Source organism: Alosa alosa, chromosome 12 (genome assembly GCF_017589495.1).
Source record: "Alosa alosa isolate M-15738 ecotype Scorff River chromosome 12, AALO_Geno_1.1, whole genome shotgun sequence".
Lineage (NCBI taxonomy): Eukaryota > Metazoa > Chordata > Actinopteri > Clupeiformes > Clupeidae > Alosa > Alosa alosa.
In genome coordinates this window covers 22208260-22234405 of record NC_063200.1, presented here as the reverse complement: position 1 = coordinate 22234405, position 26146 = coordinate 22208260, and the positions used below count along the sequence as shown (strand labels likewise).

Here is a 26146-nt window from a genome sequence, read left to right as displayed (position 1 = left end):
CTCAAATGAAGTTGTGAGGATTTTTGTGTGTGCGTGTGTGTGTGTGTGTGTGTGTGTGTGTGTGAGAGAGTATATGTGTTAGGATGGCGTGCCATCTCAACCGCGCACTTTTGACCCACACCCTCAGATTGGTTCAGTGAGCCCAGAGACCGGGCTGCCACACTGGTCCTCCCTGCTGGGAATGATTTAACGAGTCCTGATCACCATTACGCAACCCCACGGCAGGCACTTCGTTTACAGGGACCCCACCCCAGTGGTCATGGAGCGCTACGCGGAAACTAGACACTATAATTTTACCAGGAATGAAGGGGGGAGGGGGGGGGGAAACATGTCGCAAATTCAATTCAACTATTGCGTGACACTGTGGAGGAATTTAGATGCCAGAAACAAGGGGATCTACATAATTAGCAACATGCAATGCTCATGAGTGCTGCTGCCTGCTACTCTAGTGCCTGAAGCATCTGCAGTAGTGCTGTCCACTGATTAGTTAGCCTAGTTAGCATAGCAGTTGTGCCAACAATAGCACCTCCTTGCCACCCACATCCTGCGCCTTCGGCCACGAGAATGAGCTCCCGGGACAATCGGCCTGATTCATCACAATGCTAAATCCGTCCCACGAACCACAGACCGTCCAGCCCAGACGCTCGCCTCTCCGCAAGCTCTCGTCATGACTAGTGCCACCACAAAGCACCCTGCGGCCATCCGGAGAGACGAACATGACATTAGAGGCAGTCTGTGCCGTTGCACGAGAGAGAGAGAGAGAGAGAGAGAGAGAGAGAGAGAGAGAGAGAGAGAGAGAGAGAGAGAGAGAGAGAGAGAGAGAGAAAAAAAAAGCCTTCCGGGCTGTCTGTTCTGAAAGACATTCTGATGGTGCATCCATCAAATGGCATGGATAGCTAAATAGCAGTTGAGAACAAAAAAAAAAGGAGAAGTATAAGTGCAGTGGTGGGGGCGGAGGCCAGGTTCTGTACATTCAAACATGGAAGCTCTCCAGCTGGTTCTGTTGTCAGGTTAGGGGAGGGGAGAGTAGTAGGCATTCTTTGTGCGAGTCAGGCAACAGTTCCCCTTTACAGCGAGTGAAAAAAAGAAAGAGGAGACCGTGAGTGAGAGCGAGCGAGCAAGGGGGAGAGCAAGAGAGAGGGGGAGAGAAAGAAAGAAAGAAAGAAAGAAAGAAAGAAAGGAAGGAAGAGTTTGAAAAAAAAAAAAAAGAACTGCTCAAAGCAGCAGATGTTCGCCTGTGCGTTTAAGAGGCCCAGGGAAAGGAGAGAGCAACATTATCTCAAACTCCAGCTATGCAACATGTACTCTTACTGCTCTCTCTCTCTCTCTCTCTCTCTCCGCCAGAGCTACTGGTTCTCACTCTTTTCTTCCGTGACTGAGGGCACTATTCAGAGTCAACTCGAGCGCTGGCAGTTTCCAAGAAACTTGCTGGGTTTTGGAATACATTCGCAATTTGGGTGGAGACAGTGGAGAATGATGTAATTTTTGCAATGTGATGTTTCTATGCATGGCTCAGGGAACGTACTTATCACGCAGCTGCGAGGCACAAACTGAAAAACTCAAACGCTTGAAAGCCAGAAGAACTTCGTGCACTTTAGATCATGCTGTGCTGTGCCTCCAATCCTGCTTGGAGATCTGGATAAATTATAGGACGAAAAGGCAAAAACTTTTAATCTTCTTTTGCCTGCAGCCAAAAACCCTCACCAAATAAATATCTGATCCGTAAAAAAAATACTGGAAATACAAACAACCAGTGGTTGAAGATAGCCAGACAAAAAAATCAAAAAGAAAGAGTGACTAAAAAGAAAAAGAAACAGAGGATGGAAAGGAGAAAGAAAAAAAAAAAAAAAAAAGACAAAGCATCAGGTTTCCTTGTGCGAAACAAAGCACATAGGCCCTGCTGGAGCTTGCAGGAGAGCACCCCCTTCTCCTCCTCCTTTTTCTGGTCCTGACAAAGCAGAAGTCTTATCATCCATCCATTTTACTGCGTGAACTGCAAGCACTGTGAGAGAGGGGGGAGAGTTCATCTGCTAGTACGGCATCCATTTTAACTCTAGCCAAACAGCAACAAAGTTCTACAGATGCTGCTCTCAACTCAGAAACACCCCACCCGCCCTCCAAATACACATGTACAGTACGTGTATTTTATATCACTGCTGTTATCGCACAGTGGAGATCTGATACTGTGCAGTTGAAGTAGTTTGCATACAGGTTAACGGCCACAGGCCGGTGGCTGGCGCACAGTCTGAGCTAAGCGCCTAGTAAGTTCGCTAAAGTGCGGACGGGAACAGAACAGGCTCTGCTTCATGGGAAAATTACTGGCATCAGATTGTGTTTCAGGCAGAATCTTTCCATCTCGGGCCCTCACGGCGGCCAGCCAGACACACAGAAGCTGATGGAAGCGAGAATGAGAGCGATGAAAAGATTGCTTTGATGATGATCTGTGACCAACCACTGAAAGTTTTCCTTGTTTTTTTTTTTGTTTTAGAAGGTAGCGTAGAGAAGATCTTGTATCTCCTCGCATTGGGTTTTTTCCAGGAGATAAAATGCTAAGCTGAACCGCAATGAACGTGTAGGGATTTTGTGAGGCAGGTTTTTAAATATTATCAACGTGAACTGGTGTGGAATGGTCTAGAAAAGTATTTTGTGTCTGTGAGAAAATATGCAACTGTAACAAGTGTGGGTAAGAAAGGAGAATGGCTGGAGGTGTATACGTGTGTGTGTGTGTGTGTGTGTCTGGCAACATGGGTATCCGGTCACTGAAAGGCCTGCAGAAAAGAGCTCACATTTGTGTTTCCAGAAAGCCTGGGAGCCATACCGGGCAGGAATTCCACATCTGCTGGTCTCAAGTAAACCCCTATGGCTCAAAGCAAGAGCGAGAGTGTGAGAGGGAGCGTTCCTGTGTGTCTGTGTGTGTGTGTGAGTGAGAGTGAGTGAGTGAGAGTGAGAAAGAGGTGGGGAGAAAGAGGAAAGATCGAGGAGAGGCCCCCTTTTTCTCGTCTGCACTTTCACCTCCCTCTGACAAACTTTCCTGTGCACCCAGAGTCGACACCAGGAACATTATCAAAACATTAAAAAAAGAAAGAAAAAAGCCTGCCAGGCCTCTGGAGCTGTGCACACAGAAGTGAGTGAGAGAGAGGGAGAATGAGAGTCAAGGAGAAAGAGAGAGAGGGGCTAAGAAGGAGAGGAGAGGGGCAGAGGGAGCATGGAGGGAGCTTTCAGTCGCAGGTTGTAAATCACAGACACTCACGCAAGAACACACACACACACACACACACTCTCTGGGGCAAGAAGAATTCTGCCTGCAGTCCTGCACCCCCCCATGCCTTTCAAGCCTTCGGCCCCTCACTTCTCTCTCCACATACACACAGGAACTTTTCTTCTCTTGGTGCTACATTCACACTGCCTCTCTGCAGACCCAGCCTCAAGCATTCAGCACTGTTGCTCATGTTGGCAATCACCCTTTGCGAGCTCAGAAAAGAATTTCACAATCTTAGACTGAGAGAAGAAAGCAAGAAGAGAGATTGAAAAAAAGATTCTGTTGCGCAGCAAGCCAAGCTGCAAGATAACACAGCTCACTACAGTTAAGTTAAGCACTTTTATCATAATAACTAGGCTACTCTTTTAAAGGCAAGGAGGACAACATTTTCTGTGCATCATTTTTAGCACAAGACCACCTTAGCCACAAACATATGTTCCAAATGAAATAAAGACAGTGAGACCAAGAAAGAAACTGTAAAAAATTATGCTGTAACAAATATCTGGTGACTACACCAAAATGTGAAGCAAATTCGACCTAAAAGGGGAAGCAAATGGTTTGTTACGGAACACAACCTCGTCAGGAGGAAAACCACAGTCGCACTCTGAGGGAGAGCAGCAAGGCTCAGGCCCTCATGAATGGGGAGCCCAAGGCTCGCTCCTTCGCTCAGTGGAAACAAGTTCAGCCTCAGGGATTTTCAAGGCAGGCCAAAATAATCTGGCTAAGACCCGCCCCTCCCCCTCTCTTTTCGTTCCTGTGCCACTACCTCCCAGCATCAAAATGGGGATTTTTTTTTGTTGAAGATTTGAGCCATTTCTGTACATTTGTACAGAACATGTACATTTAATGGTCTGAAACAATGACCGGCATGATCATTTTGTGTCCGACACAAACAATTTCCTCCATTTTACTCTTTTTTTTAACAACTCAACACAAAACTCTGGTAATGTTGCTGGTACCAGGTGGGGTGGCATCACAATGGAACTGGGAGCTGGACTGAAGCCAGTGGCATTGTCATCTAGGCCTGGTTAGCATTCAACAGGGGGAGCCGAGTACCGCCACTGCCATCAAGGCAGCAATTGTAGTCAATGTATGCCTCACCAGTGCCTCCACCCACCCCCACACACACCCCCAAAACACCAATCACATGCGTTCTGTAAAGCCAATCAAAGTGGGCACAAAACAAAAGCACAACACAAAGGAGCAGCGCCAACCCTGCCAAACCTTCCCCCACCGCTGCCACACTCTATGTCCACATCACAATTCATCTTTAAAGTACAGAGAAAACGGACATTTCAGTGGCTGGTTTGCGCAATAAACACAAACATTGGTGGTGTGCCGTGCACTGCTGTGATGTGCTGCGCTTCCAATGTCGCACTCCCTGATCGGAATCATGCTGTGGGTGCAGGGGGCGTGCAGGGCTTGACGGCCTTCCAAACCCTCTTGATTATAAGGGAGCGAGAGCGAAGGCGAGCGAATTGCCTTTTTAATTGAATGTTCTAAGCGCCGAGCACAGCAGTGGCAAAACAACTCCATGGCAACGGCTCTGGTCCGGTTCTAGCAAGATCAGGGCATGGGAAGGAACATGAGGCAAGAAAAAAATAAAAATCAGTCAGTCAGTGACACGCTCGTGCTCCCACTGCTGTTGCCTTTCCTTCAGGGAGCTACGCATCTACAATTGTTGGTGGCACCCCGTGGTTCTAGACATGTTGACTCAGTGTAAACTGAAGGTAAGTTTCAGTTAGCTTCAGCATCAGCCAGAGGGAACATGCCCAGGCACCTCGCCAAACCCACTGAACCATGCCAAACCTGCCGTTACAAGGGCATCTATGCCCACCCCCACCCTCAGCGTAGACCTGATGCAGTGCTGCCTGCCAAGGCAGGGATGGATGGAACTGCAGAGCACAAAATGGTGAGATTACCACAGCTGAGAGGAGTAACTCGCTGTGCTTTCCCCAGAGAGAAAGACAGAAAGAAAGAAAGAAAGAAAGAAAGACAGAAAGAAGGAAGGAAAGGAAGAGTGAATGAAAGTAAGGATGAAAGAAAGGGGGTCAGCAGGCCAAAGTCTGAACTGATTTCAACTTTCAAACTGATGAAATTCTGCTTCAGTCTAACGGAAGAAACAGCAGTTAAGACTAAGCACAATGTAAGCTGAGAATTCTTTTGAGCAGGGGCTCTCGGTTAAGGCAGCCATTTTGGGCAAGCACGTAGATGACCAGCTGACTACCAGGGGAATAAAATGAAGTTATGGTCGAGCAAAACTAACCAAAAAAAAAAAAAAGCCACGAAATAGAAAGTGACAATGAGTGGCAATAACAGGGGATGAGCAGACAGCTCGGTTAATTCTTGCAACATGAGGAACACACTCAGGAACAGCATCATGCGGCTTTCCGAGCCATGCGACATAGGGCACTTGACTGACGCACTACAGTTTCTCCATCCACGCGCAAATCAGTCACCCGGTCGTAAACTGACCACAGGTCACACATCACATACATGGGTAAATCACAGAAGATTGACTTAGGCTAAATGAGAGTGAAGCGTGCATGTTAGCCAGTGCCGTCCTGGTGCTCACCTTGTTCGCTGTCCGAGTCAGTCTTCGTTGGACCCGGGGCGACAGGTAGAGGCCTGGGAGGTCTTGGTTTTGGGGTGGGAGGCGAAATCCTCTTCTTCCCAATGAACTCCACGTAGGTCCCAGGGAAGTCCCCCTTCTCCTGGGTGGTTTCGTTGAAACCAGGCAGCCAGCCTATGTCCTCTGGCTTTTCCTCCATGCCTTCTGCGAAGCCAAGGGCCGACAAGGCACCTCTGCTAACTATCAAGATGTCCCCTACATGCAGACTAATGTCTTCTTCCCTTTCCTTCTTATAGTCATAAAGCGCCCGGTACTGGTATCCTTCAGCACTCATCTTGATATTACTTACTATTTCACAGCTGATATTTCACGATAATGACAAATCCTTCCAGATGAGGATCACCGTACTTAAGATTTTTTTTAAAGAAGCAAAAAAATTACATACACCACACAGCAATTTGTAAATGTCCTAACAAAAGCGTTGAGCGTCTTATATCATTCTCAGGAGTTTTGAAAATAATCTCATGAAGTTCTTCAGGTCATATTAATGGGCCAATGTTCCATGGCACCCGCATGGTGCTTTAGACAGAGTGATCCCATTTGCAAAAGGCCTGCAGAAGATAAGTCATGTGTGCTCCCCTGACCTGTAAAAGTGAGAGAAAGAGAAGCCATTTCAACAGGATGCAAGGAAGCAATCATATACAGATGAGGATGTGCAAGCAAAAGCAAATAAAATTCTATGTTATTGTTCTGTTGTTGATATAGTGCAGAGCCCAAAGCTGTGTTTATTTGCTGGCTTGAATGTTTGACTACAATGATTAAAATTCAAGAATGCAACTTGCTGTAGAAAACCAGAACACTTTCTTTAGCATTGTTTCATGCAATAATACAGAGATTCAAGTTATTTGACAATATGTACCAACAATACTGAACTGACATGACACATTACAATACTGCTTTTAAGGAATTATGCAATTGTAAAACCATTTCTAGAAGAACAAAAGTGTATTTGAACGCTACTTACAGTGCGATAACTGATTAACTTAATTTTAATTGCTAAAAATAATAAAAATAACATTTAACCTTATGTAAACGTATACATATTTCAGACATTTAAGATATGTTTTTAAGCAAAGACTAAATTACGCAACAATATTAAAGTACACACACCTCTGTTGACGTTTTCTCTGTTTTAAATACAAATACGATAAAATTAAGTTAAAACTTAAAAAATAGTTTTCTAGTGAATGTCCTGCGCATAACTGGCTGGCTAAATTGCTAACGTTAACTGTACAGTTTGCTCCACTCATAGGATTGAAGTCGCTTGCCACGTTTCGGCATGCAAATCCAAAGACTGCGGATAACGGACAAGAATAACCTTCCATTCGACACACAGGTACCGCATGGTGACAAGAAGCATTAGGAAGGTAGTCTTTGACCAAATTGAGTGCATAGTAGTTACAACAACATTTTATTTTCCTCAGCAAGTTAACTGTTTGGAGACCTATCAAGCTAAGTGTAGCTTAATAGCTAGCCAGCTAACTACTACACCAACCAGATAGCCAGGGGTTAGCTACCTTGCTAACTACGGGCTTACTTGGGAAGAGCAGCCAGGAACTTAACGTTAATCGGGATAAGTAGTCCACAACGGTGTAAAATACCACAATACCATAAACTAGTTAAAATAATTATCCAGCAAACCGTCAAATAAGCATGTTATTCCACATACACCTTTGTGAACGTTACACGAATACACGAACATTCCTGAACAATAAGGAACTTGCACCATAAGCATGGAACATGCAGTTCTGTAACTAACGTTAGGCAAAACAATTAACTTCAGACAAAATGTAAATATAAGCCAACAAAGACAGAGTAATTATTTGTTATCGAAATTCTTATCAATAGAGTACAAACAGAGTTTGGTTGAACATTTAAGCACCTGTGCCAATACTGCCTCAAATGTGGACACAAAATGCTAGGCTAACGTTACATGGCTAGCGATTTAGCTTGCCTACTTACTTGCGTGATAGGTACCCAGTCAAAAGCTAGCTAACCCGACTAAATCTTCCTTCCTTCCCGTAAAGGCTGTGGTAACTGGAAGATCCGATGGTTCTTCCAGTAGAAAAAGACCAACTGATACAAGAAAATAAAGTTTCGTTCCTCGGTATAAGTCAGGGTAGTGAATCCAATTGTACCCGATCGTTGGAAAGTAATATAAAGTGTAAATTTAGATGGTTCGTGCACCCGATTTACAGAACGACTCCGCCCGAGTGACTGCAGCGCAACCCTATTCCAGGCTGGGCACTGTTGGACACGGACACGGACACGTCCATCAAGTTACGTCAGCAGCAAACCGCACGTACACTCCACCCTCACAAGCTATCACTCCGCCTTAACTAGTTAATATGTCAAACCCTAGTAGCCTATGCGAGTGCTCCCAGCTTGTACTGCTTCTTTGCACGCTATTTGTAGGCTCCATTATGAAACACCCACCTGAGAATGTTACATAACGTTATCATAGAAAGTGTTTCTTATCAACTCCTTGGATGTAACTTAACGTACATGTTGATGATACCAAATACATTTTGTCGACAGTTTCTGTAGCTTCCAACAAATAGCCTACTCGTCTCATAATTGCTTAGCCTACTATAGCTTAGCAATGCTTGACTATTGTCAGAATACCGATAGGCTATGTACATCACGAAAACTTTTAGGAAACTTTTTACACTGGGATAGCTGTCAAATACGATAATAGGGTAGGCCCTACCCTTAAAATGCAAGAATGTAGCAAGTGAATAGCAACATGTTATTCTTCCGTTTTCATAAATTAAATTATGTAGGCATACTTCTTCCAAGGACTGGAACAGGCAGTCTTGTCAACCAAGGGGAAGAGTCCATCAACTCAAAGATATAACTTTAATAGGGGAATTTCCAGACGAATCCAGACATCTCAAACAAATGAAAAAGGCTTTGATTAAATTCAGCTTGAATGGAAAGGGACATACATTTTTTGTCATCAGAGAAAAATACATTTGTCAAATTATGGCAACTTGAGAACATACAATTGAATTTAAATGTAGCATAGATGTGTTAGCCTATTATACAAGGGTTCTTTAAAAAGCATCATTTTCAGTCGCTCAAAACTAGCTGCATTGTTCACTTTAACTGTGAATGTTAATAAATAATTTGCTATCCATCATTATATGTATGACAGAAACTTGTGTTTGATCATCATTCTCTATTCAGAAGTAGTCTAGCCTATGTCCTACAAGACAGCAATTCTTTGACAGAAAACCGAATACATCCTCATATGACTGTGAATGTGGGTGGGCTAATTATGGAAGAGAGTAGCCAACAGAAATCCCCTGGCAAGTAGGCTATCCTGCCCATGCTCTGCCAGAGAAGTACCGAGTAGCTTTTCGAGTGCAAATAGGCTCTTCAGATGCACTCCGACCACAGGGAAATCAGTAGAGGTTACACCTTTCAGATCTGCTGAGGGGTACAGGAAGGAGAGGCTAGATGAGAAGATCAGAGAGCAGAGTTTTAAGAAAAACAAATATATATATATATATATATATATATATATATATATATATATAGCTGTGAAAACATATAACCTGTGAAAATATACTGACATTTAACTATATTAATGTTAGCTAGAGTTTCTGATTATGTGGGAGGTTCTATCTGTTCCAAGTTTCAATGTTTCAATTGCTACAATTGAAACAAATTCACAGTGCCATCACTAATCACTTGCATTCAATGGTTGTTATAACTAATAAAAGTTTCAGAAATATTTACCCATTCTGATATTTTTTCACTGTTTCCAGGAATGTGCCTTTTAATATGTTTGTTAACACTGTTTAACCTCAAAAAAAGAGAAGTTGTCAAAAGAAAGAAACTATTATAATATTATGTAAGAATAAGATCTGATCTGGAGTTGTCACTGGTGATTGAATTGAATATTTGAACTACCAGACCATGTAATCTTTTCATTCTGCCGCCTGGTTGCATTGTGGATCAGACAGCGTGGACCCATCTGCCATATTGAAGCAAACTAGAGTGGTGCTTTAAAGCAGTTCCATACGACAAGGCCACGTGTCTTTGCACAGAAGTTATAAGATAGTTAATGATCATTGCTAGATTGCATTGTTTTTGTTTTGTCTTTGTGATTATATCATAAGCAGGTAGATGTATTTATTTTAGATGTTTAGATGTTTATTTATTTAGGATGCAGTAAGGCACAAAGAGTGGCTAGATTTCAGATTGTGGTCCATCCATAAGGCCAAGCATATAATTGTTCACTGAATTACTGTTTCATTGCACGGTGTAAATTCCACCTTGTTTAATTCCCATTAATATGTACATTCATCAACTATATACCAGACATTCATGCATAACTGATACTTATAAAAGCATGGTTCCTGAACACAGCATGAAACATGAATCCTCATGTCATCCAATCACCATAAATTAATTAGATCATTGTGCCATCACTGTTATGGAGAAGGATACAAAAAGTATAGCACCCCCTTCAATAGTACCACTCTGGCATTGGCTAGGATCCAGCAAACTGGTCGCAGAGGTTATTCAGATCGGCCCCAGCAGCCCCCAGAGTGAAACAATAAAAACAAAACAGATACTGACAGCTGAGAGACAGACAGACAGAGTGTGTGTGAGAGAGAGAGAGAGAAAGAGAGAGAGAGAGAGAGAGAGAGCGCACATGGAACAGGCTAGCCTGTAAAAGTAGCTTAGAACTGCTTCATATTCTCCATCCACAGGTGTGGTTACTCACTGCAATAATAACTGCGGTAACATGCATGCCATCGGTATAGCGAGAGAGCTGCTGGCATGTCTGGGTGGTCCCTCTCACAGTCATCGCATTGGCAATCGAGAACAGACAGGCCCACAGGCAGAATTCAATTAAGAGCAATTATTTCCATATCATCAATCTCAACCTGCCAGAAAACATAATGGGCTGTACCTACATTTAGTAGATAATGCACACCTCTCTCAGCTTTTATGGGATTTACTGACTTTTTTGCAAGGGTGATATATCAGACCTGTGCGGTGTGATGCCAGAAAATAAACTTCATAATAGTTAACTAAATGATCTCACTTTATTGACTGAACGATGGCTCAGTATCTCGTCAGCACATTGCGCTTTTGCACACATAGTCGGCTATTTGAAATATCCTATGAAATGCTCCATGTATGGTACAGTCGACTGATGACTGGTGAATGACACTGTCTGTAGGACTGAAACATGCCCTGAAGCAATGTTTTAAACGCTAACAGATGTGCAGCTGCTATGCAGTCACACAAGAGCATAAATTATTTTTTGTTGATGTACAGAATCTTGTGAGAAAGTCGCCATTAGAATATGGCTAAAAGGAGTTTTGGCCTCCGGAGCAGTTTTGAGATCTAAATGAAGGGCAAAAAAAGTGTCTATAGACCTGCTTGACAGTAAACGTTTTGCATGAATGTCACAATCCCAGCAGACAAATATGGGCCCCTTACTTCCCTGCTCCTTCCCTCTCTCTCTTCATGGAATGTGCATTTTGCATACATAATTCAGATTCTAATGCTCTTCACATTCTAATGCTCAGTGAGCATTCCATGCTCTTACATTACCTTTGCATGACATATAGTAGATCTCCCTTCGAATGTTAATGACCTACAATTAACAGTGTTACGGTTAATAGAAACTTCCTCTCGACTTTCCGTCATCAAAAGAAAAAGAAAGAATGAACCCCCCCCCTTCCTTTTTTCATTTCTGCAGGCTCCTTTGAAGCGAAAAGGAAAGTCGACTATTCACAGGTTGTTGCCCTTGGCACCCAGCCAACAGCATAGGATCAGAGGCCTGTTATATTGTTCCATAAAAAAACTGACCACAGGGAGAGGTGTATAACATGCAAGTTTTCATTTGAGCTACAGTTTATACAGCTTTATTCTGTTTTCAGATACAGCCTCAGAAAGGTTCATCTGGATCGTTGAATGGTTGTGGCTTGTGCTTGGTGCTAGCATTGTCAGCTGTCTCTTTCTGCATCCAGACAATAAGGTAAGATTTGTTATGGTACAACACAGAACCTGAATGTGCCCAGGGCATCTGATTGGGGCCCTACCGAAGCTGGGACCTCTTCAGCCTCTCCATTCTTATGCTAATCAAATATGTTTTTTTGACCGAGATTAATTGAAGACCACCAACTGGCACTTGAATATAGAATTCCATAACATCAGAAAGTAGTACACAAACATACGCAATATGCAGTGCCCAGATGGTTGTTGGAAATAATTTGAATAGTCAACAAAATAATATCTGAAAATGTGCAGCTAAAGTAGCAGTTGCACACAATAGATCCTAAGTTCTTAAGTAGCTGAAGCAAAGGTTTCAGAGCTGATTATGCAGTAACATGACCTACAAACTGGGCGACTATGGCTGGTGACTAAAAAATAGTGCATAGTTCATGGCTTTGGAGGTGATAATATGGAGCACTGTCACAGTTATAGATTGATCATGTCATCATTGTAAATGCTTAGCATAGGTCCTTGAGCGTCCATATCGGGTAGAATCCATCTACATGCCATTATGCATGTAGTGTGTTGAGACAAGCAAAGGAATACATTAGTGATTTCTTTCTCTTTTTTTTACTTCACGCTTCTTTACGAACGAATGAAAGCTTCAGGTACGTGACAGATGGTGTGTTGCTTTGGTCGAGGCAGTAAATGTTTAATCTACCTTTTAAGAATTCATCCAGCACAGGACTGGGCCCCCTAAACCATTAATCTGCCCTGTGTTTTCAGCTTCTCCATAATGACCAACCTCTAGCTACTGTGTGTGTGTGTGTGTGTGTGTGTGTGTGTGTGTGTGTGTAGCTCCTCAGGGCCCGGCTTTTCATTCTACCCCAACACCCCCTTTTCCATTCATTGATTCTTTCACTTTCTTTTTTGTGAGCAAGCTGAGAATTCTCACACTGGCCGTCTCGTGATGTCCAGTGACATAAGAGGAACTTGTGAAATGCATCACCCGCCGACGCTTATTTAAACAAAACATGGAAAAATGAGGGGGAATAGAAGGGAAGGGAATTTCTACTTCAGCTCTTGGAACTCTCTCTCTCTATTCATCCTGTCTTTCGGTCTCTCTTTTGCTTTATCCATACCCCCCCACTCACAATTGCTATATAACTGACATTTGCATTTAAGTCCAATCACACTTATGGATTACATAGCTCACTATAGCATATAATATGAATAAATATGGTCATCAGATGCTCAACCTTCGCCATACCATTTTCAGCTGTTACATAATGTGCATGAATTTCACTGGATAGCGTAATGTACAGTGTAAAGAGTTTTTCATTTGATTCTGACATTGAAGTACAGAATTTTCTACTAATAAAAATATACAGAGAATCCCCACATGCTGTTGTAAAGTCTACATTATAATTTTAATCCAACATTTCAGTGGTTGGAACACCTGAAGAAGGTAACCAGCTGAAACATGAATTAAAGACGTTTTTTTTTTGTTCCAGCGAATGTGCATTGAATGTGTATGCTTTTTCTATTTTTATACTTCAGCATGTCAGGGCTTCTTCAATGTGACTGTGTAAACTTCACAAAACATGGCCCGTCAAAAACTACTGGAGCACACAAGAACTGACTAACACTCTTCTCTCAGGTTACTAATGACAACTATTGCTGAAGAATTTGATATTAGCAACCCCTCAACCCCCTTCGCCCACACACACAAGCCCCACCACCGCACCCCATCACCCACACACACAAGCCCCACCACCGCACCCCATCACCCACACACACAAGCCCCACCACCGCACCCCATCACCCACACACACAAGCCCCACCACCGCACCCCATCACCCACACACACAAGCCCCACCACCGCACCCCATCACCCACACACACAAGCCCCACCACCGCACCCCATCACCCACACACTTGACAAAATAGTTACAGTGAAGCCTGGCGAGGCTCACAATGGACACGTCGCTATAAATTGTGAGGTTCTCCCCCTCTTGAAAGGGCTCTTTGAGTGGAGACCGACTGGCTGGAGCTGAGGGGCAGGGCAGGCGTTGATTATTCCACCGGCTCTCGCAAAACCCCAACCATACTCCTGAAACAAGCACAAATAAAAGCTAGAGGGAAATCAGGGATATCTATTTGCATACATGATTGATATGAAATTTTACGCCCTGGCATGAAAGAAACAACAAATGGCCAGGCAGCCTACCACAGAGCGTTTTTGTAGTACAGTGCAGCAGTACTGGGGGTATTATGTTACTTGCTAAATTGTATGTTTCATCTAGTAGGGTTTTGTAACAGATCTCTTTTTCTATGTTAACCAATGTTAAGGGTTGTCAGTACCTTTGTTATTTAGGACATTTGACTAATCCAAAAACTTTCTCATATGCTACAGCCACAGTAGAGTTTTATAAATTAATATAAAGCCTTAGAAAGTTCAAATGTAACCTACATTGCTTATTAGCTCTCAAGGTTTCTGAGCTACAGTACTTTCATGAACTGATTTTTCATGTAATTTTGTAATGATGTGTTAATCCTTAATTTTCATTTATTTAATGAAACTTCATTCACAGAAGCTTGTCATACCACAACTGCCACACTCAGGCCAATTAAGGTGTTCCTGTGTACATTTTCAGGAAAGCTGTCCAAACCAACGTGTTAAATTTTCTTATTTTTACTACCGACATTGAGTGATGGAGGCCTGTGATGGTGCTTCTGTAGCCTCAGGACAGTCATTTCATCATCAGGAAGGTCATCCTGTTACTTTGAAAGTATGATTTAACACTGTGGTCTAAGACCACAGTGAGATAAGGAGGCCCAATTAGAGTCTCAGGGATCACGGTAACCCCACTGGCTGCCACTTCAAAGCGAGCGCTGCACGAGCACTGCACGTTATTTTCTAAAATCGTTTTCAGTTGACTTATACTTTTGCATCCTGTGGCCTCAGGTTTAGTAAAAAACATGTGACTAATTATGGACCTCATATTTCTCCTTATACATTACCTTTTAAGGGGAAATGTGATTGAATGTTAGATTGTTGATGCACATATTTATTTGTGTACATGTGTCGTTTTTTGATTGAGTAATGGAAGACGAATTACAACTCTCTTTCTCCGTTTATCAAAAAAAGCTAAAATTTACCGCCAGCAGAATGGAAAATCCATCGCCTGACATTTTTATACTCTCAATGTAATGCCCAAATCAAACTTTGAGTCATAAAAGTGATTAAGAGGAGCTTTGTTCTTATAAGGAAAGGGTCTGTCTCTGAGATAAAGGATTATTGATTCTGCCGCTTGTGAATGATTCCCCTGCTTTGCAGTAAATAATCATGCATGAGATGGGCATACTTTCAGACGTGACACATTCATATCACAGGGGCTTAGGCGCCATTAGTGCTCTGTTCCAGTAGACTTTTAACACCATGTGATCAAAGCCAGGGCCCAACTGGAACATCGCTGCAAATGTTTGTGGGATTTTTTTTTATAAGCTTTGCATTGGGAACGGTCGTACTTAGGCTTTTTTTTTTATCTACGGTTGAGTACAGAAAAGCTCAATCTGTATGGTGCTTAGCTGTTCCATGCTGATTATGGGTTTTTCATATGGTTGAGACAGCACATTTCCAACGTGGAGATGATTTGGTACCATGCAGTGAAGCTCTGAGGCTGAGCTCATCTTGTCAAAGTAAATCAATGAACGCAAGGAGATTCCCAGTACGCAGTGATTAATGCATACATAGTCTGCTTGTGCTTAGATTGCCTTAATTATACTAATATGGCTTTATTACTCAGTGGACTTAATGAAAACAGGGATTCAGTGAAGGACTTGGATATCTAGGACATGGTTGTGTAAATGCCTGGCATTCCCTACTTGCGGTAATTGCACAAGAAAACCAAGAGCAAAGTAACATTTACTATTTTGACATCCTTGTTCCAAATATCATGTAACAAATAAGTATTTTTTCTAGATTTGCTTTTGGTACAAAAAGGTTGTTGCATTCAATCACGACTGAAAAGGAATTCCGATAATTGCAGGGTTTTTGAAGTCTGTGAGTCAGGTTCTAGAACATTTCTATGGCTTTGACATTCCGTTCCTAAATGAATGTCAAAGCAATAACACATGAACCAGCCGTGCTTTAAATCGAAAAGTGTGATAAGTTTCCTTAGTAACATACCAAGGTGATATATGGTATGAACCACCTTTGTGGTCGAGTTCCTGGCCTGGAATGTGGCTCATGCGGGAGCCCTCTCTCTCAGATTGCCAGTGATTTGCTGCTAGCCCAAGGGTTAAGATGTAAAACATAATGTGAGGTATTTTTCATGATTTAAAATTCAAGGATAGGTACAGTTCTCAGAAGTCCTTGTGCTTGTGCATGCCAGCATGTGTTAAAGGGGTCATGTCAACTACTAACCATCTTGGTGCTTTGTGTGTGTGTGTGTGTGTGTGTGTGCATGTATGTGTGTGTGTATATGTGTGTGTGTGTGTGTGTGTGTGTGTGTGTGTGTGTGTGTGTGTGTGTGTGTGTGTGTGTGTGTGTGTGTGTTGTGCTCTTATGGCTCATGGCTGGAGTAGCATGAGATTGTGTGATACTTAGATGTGACATGATGTGACAAAGCTTGGGACAAAAAGGTGTAACCTAAGTTCTGAGGCACGAAAGATTAAAGACCATTTGTGTGTTTCTCTACAGTAAAACTAAGATGGCTTGCCAGCAAACTCAAGCTTCTCTACCACACTCTAAGTCTACACAATGAACATGGCAAATGTTTGTGAAATGTGGAGGTTCAGGAGGTTACACTGAAAGCTTTGCATTAATTTTGCATCACATTAGTTCAGTGCAGCAAGCAGCTGTAACACTCTCTTGGACACGCAAAATGGTGATTCAGAAGTACAGCTAACAGTTCAAGTTTATTTTCTGTATGGCGCTCAAACAATTGAAATAGTCTCAAGGCGCTTTACAGAGCCCAGAGTCTGAAACGTGAGCAGTGAAACAGCACCTCCGGGGTTTAACTCCTGGTCTCGTCACATCTGCGTCACTGGACTGTGCTGCACAGTTTACTCCCTTCGTGTGATCCCTTCTCCTCCTGTTCAACAAGGAGTGAACCACGGGTCAGGAACGTAGCTAGCAGCAGCAGCCACGGTGGTGCTGCCGCTGCTGGCTGTCTTCCAGAGTGTGCTCGGGTGGTTTAACACGCACACTCATGACCGGCCTGGCACAGAGTGCACTCCTGAACCCTCCAGAGCAGTAAAAAAAGGTAATCTTTTTACATTTGTTCCCCCCCAAAAAAACGAGAGAAAACAGCCACTGGCGATAGCTGGGGGTTTATGTCGACGCGCAGCGAGGGGGAAGAGATTGTGTTTGTGGGCTTTCTGGTCTGCCAGATGTTCCACGTTCCGCCCGAGCCCTGGAACTTTCATTCCCAATTTTCATTCTTGTTGGGGCTGTATCCATAGAAAGGAAGCATGCAGGGAAAAAAAAAAACTTTTTTAGATTTGTTTGCCAGATTACAGAGCTGGCTTAGACTTCCCCTCTATTAAACCAGAGAGACCTTTTTGGAGCTTTTTGTTCTCATAAACTGTTACATTGTGAGTAATAGTTCACCTGGTGGCCATTTTCTTGAATTTCTGTATATTAAGTTATTTTTGTGCAGAGTGGGCATCCAAACCAGTGCCATTCTTTTTTATGTTGAACCATAAAAATGCATAGCCACAGAAAGTTTACGTAAGCCATGGAGAGTGAAGTTGTTACATTACTAGAATATGATTCCACTCACTGCACTCGTGTGCGTTAGCACATTCCAGTCTTGCTTTGATTAGTTATCACGCTCACTGTGTATTTTCCATTAAGACAAAAGGCAAGCAATTCATCCGGCATTGCACAGAGAGGAAAAGAAACCTGTGTGTGTGTGTGTGGGTATACCCTGCAGAGGTTAATGCCAGCACAATGAATGTGTGCAGTCAGTCCCTGCTGGCCTGTTGAAGCTCCCTCCTCCAACCCAGTCAGGCGAGGCAAGGCAAGGCCGTGACAGTTCACAATGATCCCCAGGCATTCATATCCCTGCAATCACCCTGCAGATGGAATGGAATGTCTGTCAGGGAAAAACAGAAAAAGACAAAAAAAGATTGAGGGACAGAGAGGGAGGGAGAGAGTGAGAGAAAGAGAGTGAGAGAAAGGGAGGGAGTGAGGAACGCACAAGTTGAAGTCTATTATTTAGTCGATTCTTAAATCTTGGAGGTGGGGAGCTTATGTTGTGCCATATATTTCTGGTAGGGGGGGGGCAGTTTTGGTGGGCTGAGGCTACATTCTTCATTGAGGGCTTGGTAAATGCCAATGACAGAGAGACAGACAGACAGACCGAGAGAGAGAGAGAGAGAGAGAGAGCGAGGAGAGAGAGAGAGTCATAGAGAGACTAAGAGAGGTGACCTAGTTTGGTCTTTGACATGTTTATGGTTGATTGGCACAGTCCAGTGATTTCTCCTGCAGAAATTGCTGCCTTGCTCCAGGCCTCCCTTTGAGTGCTGGGACGTTCCCTCAGAGGAGATGAGACATACAATGTGTCGTGGTCTGAATGGGGGGTGGAGGGAAGTGTGTGTGTGTGGGGGGTTGCTTAGGCAATCAGCCCCATCTCTCACCCTCTCCTCCCACACCCGCACCCACAGCTACCATTCAATTTACTACGGGGCCCGTACACATTGTCTGCGGTGTCAGCTTTCCACTGGAGAGAAAAACACCCTCAGCTGCAGAGATCATTCGCAGGATTCTGGTCGATAAGAACCCAGGTCGGCTGCCATAAAATGCAATAACAGGGAATTGGCCCATTCATTTCGGAGGACGGCTAGGCCCCCCCACACTAGCTCACCTGTCCTCAAAACAGACTACGGATGCCTGATTGGTGTTCATATTGTGATTTTAATTACATGCAGCCGCAAAGCAGATGCCCCCTTGCCCCGCGGCTCCCAAAAGCTCATTCTTAGGTGCCTAACACGATCCCCACTGACCTCATCGAGTTACCTGAAAACCAGAGTGCCACAGAGAGATTATGGCACATAGCTTCCCAAGGGCCAAGCTTAACATTACCGCATGACTGACCTTGAAACAACTGGTGCGTGGTGTACAGACGGAGGGGAAGGGATTCTACACAGTCTATACAGTCCCGTCTGAGGGGGCAGAGTTGGTGATGTTTGCATGGGCCCATTAAAAGCACAGAACTAATACAACACTCACACACCGATGGGGTAGACAGATTTAGACTCATGGCTGAGAAAAAGGGGAAGCGGCCTCAGACTGTATGTTTTGCACCTCTCTCCCATCTCTCTCCCAGTGCCGCGCTTTCTCCGGCAAAACTGGTTCCAGAGCTACTGATCTAGTGCAGGGCTGATTGTGATAGCAGAGTGTTTTGCAAGTATAAGACATTGTAGTGCTTACTCACCAACCTGTTATGAATGTGGCTTGTCAAAATCTTGAGAAGCAAAAAGTCACAGTCATATAGGAATCTGAAAAATGTATATTGTGCAGAAAAGACAAACATACAGTATAAATCTAAACAAAATGGACAAATATCCAATCAAATCAAATGCACATACAGTACCATGAGTAAATACATGAGCTCATTTGAATCTGAAGTTTGCTGTCCTAGGATCATTATGACAAACTAAGATCAGGGTCGACCATTCAAGGACCTCAATCATTAATACAGGGTGTAACATATTGGAAATACTTTGAAGTTGCTTGTGAGTGAATCTGCCCCAAGCCTAGTCAAGATCAGTGCAGTAGACTTGCTTCTTAGATTAAAGCCTTTCAGATAGCTCACTCTGTAATTACGGACGTCTTCCTAGCTATTCATTGTGTGTCTTATGTATCCTAGGCAACTCGAGAATCAAATATGTGTCTTGGATGAAGGTAAATATAGCTCAGTTCGTTTATGGGGCTTGCTTTTAAATCTGAACGATGGAGAATTTTCTGTGATGTAACTGATTGTTTCTCGGCACTGAATGGATCAAAGACTCAAAACAGCATGGAAATAAGCAGACCTTTCGTTTGGAAATTTCACCCTCACAAACCATTTAGTAACGGCTTTTAATCTTGACATTGAGCAATCAGATATGACTTCCTATTTACCAGTGGCTCTGCTTTAGCCATTTAGCGTTGATTATATAGTGATTTACTGTGTGCCGATGCTGGATCCGGCACAAGCGCTGTGTACATTTGCTTCATTTGCTAAGGTTGCTTGTTGTTACAAAGGCAAGAACAAGGTCAAGTGTCTAAGGGCATAAGAGAACTAAAAAATGTAATTTCGAGGAAATTACCAGTGCATGAAAATATAAACATACTGTATATTAACATAAAATGCAAAACAAACTTTTATTTGGAAACAGTTGGCAGGAGTCATAGTTGATAACAACTGACAGTTGAAATGTCTAAACAGTTAAATAGTTGAGTAGTTTAAATAGTTAAATTATTTAATAGTGAATTATTGTAGTGAGGACATTTATTTTGAAACAGTTGTGGGCAGAGGAAATAGGAACAGAATCTGTAGTCTTAAGAGAGCCAGATTGTATGCTTAAAGCCTGAGACAGAGTATATAGTTTAAAAGTTGAATATAGATAGTGTAATGGATGTTGACAGACAGAAAGTTGAATGGATGTTGATAGGCAGATTGTTTAATGGGTGGATGAGTTAAAGGTCCAGTATGTAGGAAATAATGGAAAATAAACTGTAACCATTCAGAAAATGATCACCATATGTTGTCAGAGAGTAAGGAAACACGATGAATTGACGTAATGGCTTATTTGACAGCATTACTCTAACATGTAAAACCCCGTAAAACCCATGAAAAAAATGAGTTACGGGGCGGAATCTCTTGGAATTTTCGTTTATGTTTTGAACGATTCATTCTAGAATAGCGTATTAATAATGGGCTAGCACGTCCTCCTATTTGGGTTGCCAAATTAGCAAAGGCCAACTGTCAACAGCTGTCAGTTGTAGTCATGAGTCAGGCCATATTTCTCCACAACAGGTAGCCTAGGCTAAACTTCATCTGCATCGCTGACTTCAGCTAAATATGTTACGTTGGTTAGAGAGGTATTTTTTGTTTTCATTGTTTCCTTAATGTGTAGCTGGGTCATGGTTGGAGAAACGTTAAAGCAGCTGCAGGTCAACTAACGTTAGCTAAGTTTTCATTACATCTGGCAACCCAGAAGAGGCTCGCGTCTGGTAGTCTTGAGAACGTTCACCAGTGTTTTGATTTTGGCCTACAGAACGTTCGGTAACAATCCTACAAATCGCACCTTTAATGGTTTGAAGAGGATGAATGGATAGAAAGTTGGATGGAATGTGCCTTATATCCTTGTAGAATGGAGAGACACAGAGAGAGTTGGCCTAGTTAAGCAGAAAGCAGTTGATACAGGTGCAATCAGTTTAACTGTCCCTTTGATGGGTCCTAGTAGTGAGCAGCTGGAAGTTGATACAGGTGCAAATCAAGTTAATTAGCCCATTGTGATGTCATCAGCCCATGTTAAGTCTATGGGGAAAAATAAGCTTGTTTTTTATTAATATCTCAAAAAGTATAAAGTTTACAAAAGTGAAAAATACATTCCCCACGTGTCCTTTTCAAGACCTACGTTACAAAGTTTGAACGAAGTTTCTACGTTAAACGGTTAAAGCTGAATTAAGACGCAGAAATTTGGTGGGAAGAATAAGAAGAAGAAGAAGAAGAAGAAGACTTCGGATAACAGAACAGTGCATTTTCATGCACTGTAATTATTCTAAATGGAATCACGCAGATTCTAAGAATCCATGTTCATAACACCTGGTACTTTGCCAGAGAGCACAACTGAAGCTCAAGATAGTTGACCTACCACATCTGGTTTGGAGGGAAATGCCCTTTCACAAGAGGAAAATCATGAGACGCAGCCTTGGAATACTAATGCACTGATCCAGGTTACTCACATCTACAACAGAAAACAGAGAACACACAAAGCTTTTCAGTAAGATATTGCAATTCAACTCTTAATTCTTCATTTATCTGCACTAAAACACTTAATATACACATTAATATAATACTCAAATACTGTATGGTACTAAGCAGCACTATAAAACTGTGTTCTGTCACATAACTGCCGCGTCCATGTGTCCAACACTTATCTACAGTATTTGCATATGTAAAGGTCTTTGCATAATATTTACATAATATTTCAGCCTTGGCAGTGCTGCAAGTGGTTTGTATTGATTGTATTGACCTATTTATTCTAGTTTTATTTGTTCCCAGGGCCTTTTCACTGACATACATAAACTAACCTAAGTGTTCCAGTGCCTTTTAAATCTCTGACACCATGACAGTTTGCAGACACGGTCATGGAAATACTTTGGCGACACTTAAAGCTGCCAAGCTCCAGACGCGGCTCCAATCCTGCCTTCCCCTTCTGACGCAGATGGCACCTCCCTCTGACCTTGATAGACAATAAGTGGTTTAGCTCAGGCGTTGATACAACACAGTTAAGGATTTCTCCGAGGGCCAGGGACCTCTGCAGGAAAGAAGGAGGAGGTGGTGGTGGTTGAGCATACATATCACACATCAGTGAAAGGCCTCGAGCACAGGGACATGGCCAGCAATTTCCCACCTCTTCTCCATCTACGTCAAGTCAGACAGAGACTGGGGATGGGGGTGGAGGTGGGGGAGGTTAGCTTCAACTGGCCTGCTGCTGGCCAAGCTCTGCATTCAAACGATTTGTTAGCAGGCAAGGGCTCAGCGAGGATTCACAGTGGCTGCTGATTTTGTTGACAACGGTGAGGACGAAGAAGACTCTTTTACTGGGGCTTTAGGAGAGATAGAGGGAGAGAGCCTCTGTGGCTCCACGTCTTCCACATTTTAACTCTGCGTGTGCGAGCCTCGGCTGAGAGCCTCTAATTATCTCCCGAGTGCTGAGTCAGGCAGATGGCTGAGCCTCCTGCGGCCGGGCCAGAGTCTCTGAGTCCCTGATACACACAAGGCCGGTCAGCCGGCTCACATGACCTGTCCCGCCCCACCGCACAGCAGAGCAGAGCCCAGAGTCCCAAGTGTGTCATAATGAAGGAGGAGGACACCAAAAGAAAGAGTGGCTCTGACGTCAACTTAACTTTGACTTGAACTAAAATTACATATTTTTTTGTGTGCCTCTTTGTCTGCTTTCTAAACGGTCATGTGCCTTATAGGCTGGTGTGGTTCTGCGTTCGACTCCTGTGTTTTCAGTGCAATGGTATTTTTGAAGCACCGGAAATGGATTTTTGGGACAGGTTATGGAATCATGCTCTGTCAATGTCATATAGATCAATTTTACATGAATTAGATAGCTGCATAAGCTCCATGTTTAGCCATTAATGGATTTTTCCCTATCATGCCCATAATTACATATCCATTTAGCAGAAATATTGCACATCTGTGTGTAGAGAAACATCTGGAGATTTCCTCCTTTCGGGGAATATAATTATGGGAGAGAAGGTCATTCCTGTAAGTATTACTTACATTTACAGATAGAGGCATATGATTATTGAGACCAAACAGTGTCATTATACAGTAAATGGAATCTGACGTATGACTCCAATTAGTCTTTGAAATTATGCTGGTTAGGAAATATCCAGCACAGTTTCACTTACAGAGATCCAACCATATTCTTGGTGCCTTTGCTCTGCAGATTGGACCATTGTCTAGATGTATTTTCACACACATTTCATTGAGTCATTATACACAGTATTCACTGGTTATGCAATGGTTCAAGAAGGAAGACATTTGTACATGGAATTTTTGGGGCCCATTTTTGAGTGTGTGTATGTGTGTGTGTGTGCTTGTCGGAATTGGTGGGAGGGAGGGATGGCTGGTTGTCGTACATGAGAGGCCTGCAGATGGTTATTTAGTTGCACTGCCCCCTTGTACCTCTAACCACCCCCCAACCCCTCCCGCCTAGGCCCCATACATTTCCTGGTGCTGGAATTACAGCTATGCAAGGCCAATGCCGAGCTCACTTTCCTCTCTGTTGAGAAAATGGCCGTTTAGACTTACATAGGCACAATAGGTCCAGGCTCGGGTTTATCCCTTCTTCTTGCCTTTCTAGATTTGTCAAGTTCTTTTTCTCTTTCCTTTGTCCACATTGCAATGCACGTGTGACCTCTACCAAACAAAAAGAAAAAGAGAAAGGACAGAAAAAATACAACAAGGATTGCGCAACTTGAGATCCGGGAGTATTGTCTCAGTCACCTTAGCTGGGTCTGGGTGTGGGATGAGGGAGCTGCTGTGGATGTGTAGAACTAGATGGAGATGAAACGAGACGTGAGTCTCCCTCCTTGAAACACTAGCTGGCTCTAATCCATCAAAGCGAACGGATGTCCCATATTTATGTGCCTTATTTATACGGCGCGTGTTTAGTCTTGGTGTGCGGAGAGGGGCGGAGGCCTGACAACTGCTTTATGAAGAGTCTGATGCCTCTGATGGCATAAGTGGCAAGAAGCCGCACCAGCTTCCACCCCACCCCAGTTCCTCCTAATGCACCCCCCAATCACTCAGTTTAATTGCATGTCCGACGATTGAAGGGGCAAAATCGCAAAAGCGATAAATCCATCGGCGGCCATCCGCACGCAGCCATTGCTTCAGCACCGAGGAAGCGTATTTAAACAAGGAAAGTGCTCTCAACGGTTATGCCCCAAAGGCCAGGCCACGGGAATAGGTTTGAAAACATTAATTAATCTATAAGACACCATACCACTGGGGCTCTAAATTAGGACACATCTGTCCACTTGATGAGGGGCTCTATTGGCAGGCTGTGCTGCAATCACGGGGATGTTAGTGTTCATATAATCTGAGAACAGTGTATGCCCCCCCCACACACACACCCACATGCACAAACACATACAGACACACACACACACACACACACACACACTCACACACTCACGGCCTACTGCTCATCTCAGTTGACATGAGAAGGGCCAGGAAAGAACTGGAGACTTGCATACAAAGACGTGACATGCCATACCACATTGCATTTCTTTCATAGATATGGTTACGTTGCGACATTGTTGTCCACTGTGTCAAGGTTATGTTCACCCTCTATAGCACCATTGTGGTTTAAGTGAAAAGGTTCTGCGTCAAGGAAAATATTACATTACAGTATTCCAGTCACACACATACACACGCATATAGATTTTATGGACTCAACTCAGGGCCAAAGCAGATTGCTGAACAGATTTGACCATCCTGAGATGCAGTTGTGTGATGCTGGTGGTCGGTTGTAAAGGATTAAAAAAACTAATGACATGCTGATTGAATGAAATAAAATATTAGACCGATCAAAATCAAAGCTTCCCCATAAGCCGCTAACAACATCCTTTCAGGTTAATTTGGTTTCGAAATATTAACAAGATTGATTTATTTTTGTGTGTCAACAATGTTATGAAATCACTGAATAAACTATAAACTATAATAGACAAGCAGGACCTGAAGGTATACAAATATAAATATCTCACACTATTCCTTTCATGCAAACAGTGCTTAGTTGTGTTTCAGAGAGTTGCCTGAGAAAAGAAACTCATGATTATGCTATTTTAGTGCATCTTTGACATAGGGCACACATTTCACTTACACTTATACTTTCTAAATATAGATTATGATTGTGCACTGTCAATACAAATAATATGAATCAGAAAATGAATCTGTAATGCATGTATTACACAGAAGGAAAACATTAGGAAGAAATTCAATCTTTTTTGGCAGAAGAAATAGAGCTGTTTTGTCCTGTCAGCTAGCTATTTGTGCCCCAGGCAAAACACAGCAAACCTATGGTTAGCAAATCCTGGCTAAATTTTGAGAGAGAGAGAGAAAATAAGTGGCTTCCTGAAGATATCAAATGGCTAATGGTACACACTGTACTGTGTGTGAATAGTAGTCACTCTGTAGTTATATTTCTAAGATATTTTGAGTTTTACTTTTAACACCACTCATTTTTCTTCAGATGACCTCGCATTACTTTTTGAGAACACAGTTGAAAGAGCAACCCCTGGGAGCAACCCTGGGAGCCCCCCAGATCCTCCAATTTGTTCAGTGACAGAAATTAGCACAAGATGGATCAAGTTTCACTGAGAACAACAGCAGTGGTCCTGCTCAGGGGTGCGTTTCCCAAAACCATAGTTGCTAACCTGTTAGCAACTGGAAATGGGAAAATACATTGCAACCAACAAAGTTACTAACTTCACACACACACACACACTCACACACACACACACACACACACACACGCCCCAGAGCACTAGA

At 42.9% G+C, this 26146-nt stretch overlaps 1 protein-coding gene and 1 long non-coding RNA gene across 2 annotated transcripts in view; one reads left to right on the top strand and one right to left on the bottom strand.

Moving 5' to 3' along the window:
* Positions 1-8132, bottom strand: part of pik3r1 (phosphoinositide-3-kinase, regulatory subunit 1 (alpha)) — a 30162-nt gene extending 22030 nt beyond the window's left edge. The window contains exons 1-2 of the mRNA XM_048258430.1: positions 7854-8132; positions 5835-6475 (exon numbers count right to left, since the gene is read on the bottom strand). Coding sequence (XP_048114387.1) covers positions 5835-6165 — 331 coding nt within the window. The 5' untranslated portion in view covers positions 6166-6475; positions 7854-8132. The remainder of the gene's footprint in view (positions 1-5834; positions 6476-7853) is intronic.
* LOC125304298 overlaps positions 7145-26146 on the top strand; it is a 50649-nt gene continuing 31647 nt past the window's right edge. The window contains exons 1-2 of the long non-coding RNA XR_007195218.1: positions 7145-7227; positions 11798-11895. This is a non-coding gene — a long non-coding RNA (uncharacterized LOC125304298). The remainder of the gene's footprint in view (positions 7228-11797; positions 11896-26146) is intronic.